Source organism: Antedon bifida, chromosome 8, assembly GCF_963402885.1.
Source record: "Antedon bifida chromosome 8, ecAntBifi1.1, whole genome shotgun sequence".
Classification (NCBI taxonomy): domain Eukaryota; kingdom Metazoa; phylum Echinodermata; class Crinoidea; order Comatulida; family Antedonidae; genus Antedon; species Antedon bifida.
Genome location: NC_136233.1, coordinates 17,039,203 through 17,047,962, shown reverse-complemented (window position 1 = coordinate 17,047,962; position 8,760 = coordinate 17,039,203). Strand labels below are relative to the sequence as shown.

At 34.7% G+C, this 8,760-nt stretch overlaps 2 protein-coding genes across 3 annotated transcripts in view; one reads left to right on the top strand and one right to left on the bottom strand.

The window, feature by feature from the left end:
- The window catches only part of LOC144850114 (T-cell immunomodulatory protein-like), a 98,050-nt gene that overhangs the window by 87,289 nt on the left and 2,001 nt on the right, over positions 1-8,760 (bottom strand). Inside the window, exons 4-16 of one of the 2 annotated variants that reach the window (XR_013614047.1) lie at positions 8,585-8,636; positions 8,268-8,339; positions 7,679-7,929; positions 7,277-7,362; positions 6,789-6,955; positions 6,248-6,377; positions 5,761-5,869; positions 5,403-5,455; positions 4,879-4,957; positions 4,534-4,649; positions 4,201-4,286; positions 2,273-2,390; positions 1,936-2,107 (exon numbers count right to left, since the gene is read on the bottom strand). Coding sequence is in view for 1 of the 2 variants with exons in the window: in XM_078707316.1 (XP_078563442.1) it covers positions 2,048-2,107; positions 2,273-2,390; positions 4,201-4,286; positions 4,534-4,649; positions 4,879-4,957; positions 5,403-5,455; positions 5,761-5,869; positions 6,248-6,377; positions 6,789-6,955; positions 7,277-7,362; positions 7,679-7,929; positions 8,268-8,339; positions 8,585-8,636 (1,379 nt within the window). In the remaining variant the exon portion in view is untranslated. Of the gene's footprint in view, positions 1-729; positions 2,108-2,272; positions 2,391-4,200; positions 4,287-4,533; positions 4,650-4,878; positions 4,958-5,402; positions 5,456-5,760; positions 5,870-6,247; positions 6,378-6,788; positions 6,956-7,276; positions 7,363-7,678; positions 7,930-8,267; positions 8,340-8,584; positions 8,637-8,760 lie in introns of those variants that run through there. The other variant, XM_078707316.1, reaches the window with a different exon arrangement.
- LOC144850118 (histone H3-like) lies at positions 2,765-3,643 on the top strand. Its single transcript, XM_078707321.1, has 2 exons — positions 2,765-2,977; positions 3,237-3,643. Exons 1-2 carry the CDS (start codon positions 2,845-2,847, stop codon positions 3,512-3,514), a joined length of 411 nt encoding a protein of 136 aa, XP_078563447.1. The 5' UTR covers positions 2,765-2,844; the 3' UTR covers positions 3,515-3,643.

Below are 8,760 nucleotides of genomic sequence, written 5' to 3'. Positions count from 1 at the left end.
TTCCGCATGACCGGTTTCAATCAGGTGGTGTAGAAAGTCACATGATTTAAAACCACGTGGGAAGTTGCGCTTGAATGATTTCGATCATAATATTGATGCAGTAGTACTGTTCCGAGTATAATAATAAACTTCTCACCGGTTAACAAAATGCTGTATACTCTGATGTGAATGTCCCTAAATCGGGAATCTATGCCCGACGCTGTTGACACGAATTGTTTTTTAAAATACATAAAAAAATAGAAAGCAAATAGAGTTTCTTTTAAGGGGTTTGCCTTCTTTGTATAACTATTTAAGTGAGTCAAATGTAAATATGGATATTTTTTTCAATAGTTATTCTTCATTCAATACTCATTGTATTCATATTTTAAATAATCGTGCTCAATAGGCTAATTTTTACTATTTTTGCTATTTATTTAAGTTTGCTTCATATACAGTATTTATAGGTATCTGTTTTCTGTTTCATACCTTTAAGTGGCAACTTTCGTTGCTGTTGGTTTTGATGAAATAAAATAAAATAATAAATTAATTAATTTCCCACTTTACTGCAGCACGTGTATTTTCAGTTATTATTATAGGCCTATATATAGAACAAATGTTAGCCCATTGCGGACCCAACTCCCGTCAAGTCAGTCATTAATATTAATAAATATACACTGCTTTAGCTGTCGGGGAATCGAAACCCGACACAGTTGATGAACATGACACCGAAAAATAACAAGGCAAATTAGATTTCTTTTATTAAATTTAATAAACACTTTAAATACTGTACTTGATATAGTTTAGATTTAGAACAAAATACAAACAATTCCAGACAACTCTCCCGTCGAGTCGGGCATTTGCATGCATTTGTGGTAAACAATAATATAAAGCATGAATGTTTGGTCCACCATGTACTGTACTAATTCTAAAAACCTATACGGAAATAAAACCTCGAAAAATTATATTTTATATTGAAAGACTGAAAAGTATAGGCTTAAATTAATGTCTATATTGCACCAAATCAAAATCAAGTAGGCCTAAGCAAATTGCAAAATTATATTATTTTTATATAATATATTTCAAGTATACTGTAATACTGTTCAAGTATCAATTGGCTATGAATGAACCTTAACAAGGTGTCCCTCTGTGCTTTTCGCAATAACGTATACCTAGTATGATGACCCTATATAAAAATAAGATTCAAAATATACAAACAATTTCAACCTTGATTCCCACTAGAATAGGACGTAACGCAATGACGTAAACCGCAACGCAAGCGAATTGACCAATCACAAGCGGCAGTTGGAATACATCGTTATTTATTGTTCAATTTGCTTGCGTTGCGGTTTACGTCATTGCTTACACTTTTAACATCGTATCATACGATCTATAATAATTTAATAAAGCAATACCCCATGGGATTACAGTTTTTTAACTGTAATATAAAAATGGTATATGATTTTATATCGTTTGTTCCGTTTTACTTATATCAAACTGTAAACAAAATAAAAACGAACCCACAAGAATTTCTTCCGCTAATGTGACGTAATGTCACAGAAACCTTTCACACCTTTTGTTATCCCTCCCCCACCAATTTGTCGCTTTTGGGACGACCTAAACTAGGCTCATAATGGAGACTTACTGTCGACCAAGTTCCAATTACCGTTTTCCTTAATAAGACTGAGTTGATTAAACTGATAATAATCGTGAGCTATTCCACTTGCGTTTAAATTTAGATGAATAATCTCTATCACGGATGAATTAATTCAATCCATTCATCGTGATGAAAAGTTAACTTTTTCACTAAAGGCACGTTTCTGTTGAAAAATCGATTGTATAAAAAAGATCGTGCAGTTAAACATTTCTCCATTGAGACCATTTTTAAAACCAGTTTGACGATCAGGCCTGAATCAGTTTGGGTTTTAAAAATTTTCCAAAATCGGTTCTTTTTTAAAGTGGACCCAGAAGATTCCATTCTTCCAAAATACGGTATTTAAATCTGTATTCTCTTGCTTGGTAAAAACGGGCTTTATCAAAAGTTGTGCGTTTTAAGGAACTCCCCCACCCTTTACATAGCGTCGAAATGGAACCTATGTGATTCTTGTCTCTTTTCTTTCTCGTCTTGCCTCTGAAACAAACAATTCATCAACCGTTAGAAAACCAGCTTTATCCAGGTTAAGGCAAACTTACAGTATGTGCGACTAAAACAAAATATTTTTTTGTATTTTATGAAATGCCTCAGAAATAAAAGTTTGAAGTGAACTAAAAAATGAAGTATACAAATATACGTTACCCTTTCTTTTAGATGAAGTAGTCCTATCACCATGGCTACGAATAGACAGGTTCCTAATAAAGCACCCGCGGTTAAAAATACCGATTGACCCGGTGTGATCAACAGCTTAACGTCCCACCTTAAGATAAAACAAACATAATTGTGAGTCTTTAATATAGTCTGAGTATTTAAACAAACTTATTTTTGCTTATGGTTGTTTAGCCTATGGTTGTTTAGCCTACCATGATGAAAGTCATGACATATACGGCGATAAAACGGCAACATTAACGGGAAACAACATAATTTACGGACGAAACATTGAAGTTCCAAAAGGTTGCCACGTGTACCCCCTTACGCTGGAAATAGAAAAGTTGATCACCTGCCCATGCCTAAACCAGTGCCTAGTAGCCTTTGTTTATACTATGTACTGCTCGTGCATTTCAGTGGCTTTCATATGCAAATGAGGCGTCGTTTGCCACCTGTACTGTTGCTATAAGTATCTTCGTTTCACGCTGCCGCGATCAGTTTTGTCAACAACGCATAAACGTCCACCGCCATTTAAATCAAAGCTAGTCGTTTTATTCCCGAGGGCCATGGCAAGAACAAAACAAACAGCTCGTAAATCCACTGGTGGCAAGGCCCCTAGGAAGCAACTAGCAACTAAGGCTGCACGGAAAAGTGCCCCGGCTACAGGTGGTGTTAAGAAACCCCACAGATACAGACCAGGTAAGATAGATTTTTCGTAGTTGGTATTAACGTTTCTTCATACAGTCTTGACCTTTGTTCCGTTTAAGTTCCAGGATAGTACCATAGGAATTACTTGGGGAGGTTATTTGATAATGCAAGTCATGAAACTTGCTCTGATACCCTGAGAAACTCCGTTTGGTTTCCGATGTACATTGCCTCGATTTTTACTTGAAATGTATTTGCCTAGTTTAGTCAAAACTGTTTTATATGAATGTTAATGACTATTACGTTTTTTAAGGTACCGTTGCTCTCCGTGAAATCCGACGTTACCAGAAGAGCACCGAACTCTTGATCCGTAAGCTACCGTTCCAACGTCTCATCAGAGAAATCGCTCAGGATTTCAAGACTGATCTCCGCTTCCAAAGCTCTGCTGTCTTGGCTCTTCAAGAGGCTGCTGAAGCGTACCTGGTCGGGCTGTTTGAAGATACTAACTTGTGTGCTATTCACGCAAAGAGGGTAACAATCATGCCGAAGGATATCCAACTCGCACGCAGAATACGCGGAGAACGTGCATGATTCTGATACAATTTTTTTTTTATTTCGACAATTTATTTTTGATAGTTAATTGAAAAATTCCTTATCTAGCTGGTGTGTATATATTCATTTTGTACTTTATTTTTACTTTGAAAATAAATGTGTAATGTATTTGGTTGTCATGGTTTTCATACTTTCAATCCCCATTTAGTTATTTCTTAATCCCCTGTCTTCCCCTAATTTCCAAACAGCTTTTTCCGAGCCTATGTGATGGCCCTATCCCTATACACACAAATGAATCTTTTCCCATATGATGTTCTCAAAATGCAAATTAAATCATCTACTCCTAAATACTAAGAGATTCCATTACTAAACTTTTTGGTGCAGTGACATTCGAAGCCAGTACAGTAATTGCAAATTAGATCTCTTAATTGCTCTGCGCTGTATACTGAATGTCCCTAGCAGCAGTAGTACCAGTATGATGTTTATTGAACATGGTGGCTTCCTTTTATTTATGATTTCATGCAACATATGTTGAATAGTTGTAATATTCTTGCTTCATAACTCAAAAAATGTATTGTAGATGAAGTATCCTATATATTTAAGCTTGGCGTATGCGAATCCTCTTTTTTTCTTTTTCTGTACGTTTGATATAAATGAATTTTCCAAAATAAAGAAAAGTTGAATATCTTATAAATAAAAAATCAGTACACTCCCACAATACTTACGATGCCGGATGCGTTGGCGGTAGTGGTATTACTATAAGAATGGAGTTAGGAATAATGGAATTTGTATCCTTGGATCTAATTTCACTCTAAAAAAATAAAAACAATTTAAACAATTAGAGAGCCTACTAGAGACAATTCAATGCTATGGACTTAAACTCTGTCTGTGAAGGATCAAGGATTGTGATAGAGGAGAGGCAGAGGGCCGGGCCTTTCTTTTGTAATGCAATGTATGGAACTCATAGGTGTTGCCGATGATGGTTTGGTGTGTCCATATTTTTTTAGTGGTATTTTGTTATTTTTTTACAATTTTTCCTTATATTAATTACCACATACATTATTTGTTGGTATGGCAGTAGACACTGTATCAACAAAGTTTGGATTTTGACCAAGACCCATAAACACAGATGGAATTTGTAGTGAGTAGTATGCGGACTGCGAAAGCTGAGCACCTGTAATGACAAAAATGAAAAATATCTTTCAAAATTAAATAATCAAAAGTTACAAATGCTAAAATTCTTCTATTTGTAGTACTATTGATGGCACTATTCAACTTTCTTGAAAATAAATTGACAATTTCTTCTTGTCATTATCTAGAACCAACCCAAAGAAGTCTCTTGAAGACTGCTACTTAAGGATTCTTACTACAATAGTTTGTAACTACATTTCTGGCTCATTTACCTGTGCTCAGTTCTTTATTCCCTGTTGTACCGGTTGTTTCATAGTGCACTGTAGGTCCAGGCTGATTGACACCATATGGCTGAAAAAAATAATATTCCTACTCAGAGATTGTCTATCCTTCATGTTTTATGTCTCCCTTAAATTAACCAACCATATTTCTATTGCCTGCACAAACATGCAACTATATGTTGGACCCAACTACCCTTTATTGTTATATATATTTCAATTATAATATACCTAAACCAATCTCTAAAGACTCTTTTCCTGTCAACGTCGATCTGTTAACAGTTCAACGACGAACGTATGAAAACGATCAAGTTGAAATGATAACGAGTACCTTTTCATGTAAATCGTTAACATTTCAATGTTTACGTAGAAGATCGCCGATTATTGTTAACGATAGCATCAGCAGGAAAACAGGCTTAAAAGTATGAATTTTAAAGATGGAGACATGTGTTTGATTGATTGATATTTCATTCATTGTTAATCTTATGTTGGTTTATCTTATGATAAAATACACCTACATATGTTCCAGAGGCAAATCCTGGACATCCAGTAAAACATAGACCACTTAATACTAGAAGAAAAAAATAAGCAAACGTTTTAAGCTTGTACAGTACAGTTAAAAAATTAATTTATATTACTGTTAAGCTTTGTCTACACTATCAAACTAAATTGACAAAAAAGTGTGATGTGCCCAAATATGGTAGTGATATGCACATATATGGTAGTGATGACATCATGTCTATATATGGGCACATTACATTTTTTTTTTCATGTAAAGTTTGATAGTGTAGACAGCTTTAGGAATACTATTATTATGGAGGCATAGGCAGATTCAAATAGATTTTGAATGTATAAGTTCTGTCCCCATTTATTTACCTTGAACACGAATAAAGTAGGCATCTACAACAAAGTTGTTTTTAACAGCATGTAATACAGGTGTTGATGTTGGTCCCTGCTGGCTTACAACAAACATATCCAACATAATCTATGAAACCAATACATTATTAGAGGTTGAAATTGATGGCTAGGTCAGTTAGATCATTTTTTATGGATTCAAACATTGAACAAATTTGAAGATTTGAAATTACAAATGTTTGAAGCGCTCCATGAATAAATCAACTAAACATGATCAAATTGTAACAATGAACATACTGCACGTTCAAAGCAAATATATATCTTTTAATTGAACTTTGTGATCTAGTATTTAAATTTTATTACTAGTTTAAAACAAAAAAAACATATGCTTGGTAAGTAATAAATCTACTCTAAGGCACAGATGTTGTGTTTTAAACAAATGTGATGTTGAAATTGCAAGGCATCATTTGGTTGAATGATATAAATAAAGTATTGTATTCTGACATACATTATCAGATATATCAACAAAGGTAGCAATGATAGGGTTTTGAATTTCACCCAGCGCCCCCATCCTCACTACAGGTGCAAAGTTGTTACCATCCTGGTTGTTGAGTAGTACAACTCTTCTTGTATCATTCCTAGGAAAGAAAAAGTTAATTTAAAAATTTTTTATTTTGCGGCCTAAATTCTGGGAACAAAGCCTACCCAGCTGGACCAATGTAATCAAATAGTCTGCCACCTCAGCCCCACCAGAATATGGACCTGTAGGTCCCGGAAATTGCATTGTAATGTATTTGGAAGAAAAACTTTGGTGCTGATGATCCAGGGTTTCCCTTTGTAATACATAGCGCATAACCATGTAGGCTAACATTAAGCTGCGTAAGGCGCTTTTGACATTGGGAAACCATACCCTTTTTTAATGTCTCAAGCCACCCTGCGGCCGTTCAAAATGTTTTACAAATTTGGGTCACTGCTGACAGTTTGCGGATCGTCGATTTAAAAACACATCAATGAAACTGACCAAAAATGGTCAGTCACATACTACTTACTGTGTACGCATAACAATCATCAAATCTGGATAACGGTCAGTATTGAAGTCACCAATGCTCATTGTTATTGGTAGATCAGCATACTCACTCAGACCTGCCCCAGGAGGTACAAAGCCTAATTTTTCACCATGAACTGACATATGTGTGAAGTCTATAATCTTAACCCACTGCAAAAAAATGATACATACAGTAGAACATAAGTTTTTTTTACAATAAAAAGTGTATTGTATCGCATTAAGGGAACAATTTCCCATGAAATGAACAAGGGGAAATATGTCCAACCCATATTTTAGGGACACTTGTTGAGTCTAGAGAGATTCTATCTATGTTTTCATAATCTATACTATTTACAGCCTGACCAAATATACACATTTAAAAGGTCGCTGAGTTTTGTCTTGTCCTGTAAAAAACTGAAAGCAGGCAGCATTTAAATCCAAAAGTTGTAACTAACTAAGTTAAGGGTCATTTATAGTTCTTATAAATCTTACATTTTTTTTCTTTTGATATATGGCACTTTCACGGCAATATTCGTCGGAGCATACAGGTAACAAATGATCTATAGTTCCATCAGCATCTGTTGTAATATTCAGAATTATTTCTACAGTGTACTGCAGTAATTAACATGTATAAATTGTACTGTAGTAATTCTATTGGTATTTACTGAAGACCTACTGTAGTTATTAACTTGAATTAATAGTACTGCAGCAATGTGCATGGAGAGAGAGCCAAGACAATTTAAACGTTACAGACATGTGGGAGAAAGAGCCACAAAGATCTGTCCATGAGTACTTTATTTTTTGTCATACTTTATGTTTATAATAAATTAAAACTAAATGTAGTGCCTAAAAAAACCTTAATATTACAGATACTAATGTTGTTAAAGATCTTACCAATATCAGTAAAAGCTGATTGTCCAACAACAACAACATTTTCTGGAAGAGAATATACCTCTTGTTTTTTATAGCCAACACCATCTGTTAATTTATTTACCCAAACTTCAAATTGTGTGTCTGTCGTGATGAAGATATCGGTTGCGTAATCAGAGGTCAAATCAAGAAATGCGTTTGAGTGTGGTATACGAATTGTGTCTCCTTGTTGTTCTGGTAAAGGCACCATACTGAAGTCACGTGGCGTTGATGGACTGTGAAAAATGGAAAACACATTTAACCATTAAAACTGAAGACATTGTGCTGGTGTCTACATGCAATCTGGTGATTGCCAAGTTGTGTACTACTAATGGCATTATTTGTCATTGTCCTTGTTCAGTCCGAGTCTCATCCATATTATTAGGGAGCTTTTGATTATTGATGACGAAACCAAGTGAATCGATGTGTCGTCGGTCATTGCTTGGACTTAGAAACCATCATGCGCACAATGAATGAACTTGACATAGTTTGGTCGTCGGTCTTGCTAAAAAGCTCCCTATTGTCATTGACAGCCATATAACAGTTGATGCAGAATAAACAAAACATCACTTACGACGTCATCCATAATGCGCGTTCACCTGCATGATTCACACCAAATATGTCAGGAATCATATCAGCATTATAACTGAAAAGGTTAAGAGATTTAATTAAGAGATACTATACTGTGATATAATTATTGAGATATATGTGTACTGTATGCTTAATTATAAATAATATAACTCCTTCAACTTAAGTAACATAACGACGTAAGTGAGTTGACCAATCATGATGCAATGGATCATCTAATCTATCATTGGTTAACTGGCTTGTGGGAACCAAGGTTTAAGCTATGTTACTATTAAAGGACCAGGGGTTCTAATGTATACTTACTCCATAACTAATGGTTGGTCAGCCATGTCCATGGAAACGACAGTAGGAACATCTACAAAACAACAAAATATTCAACATATGATTACAATACTGTAAATTTAAACAATTATTTGTATAATTATTCCTAATATAAGTAATGAAAGAAACAAATGTCACTTTGTCGAGTTAGTTATCCG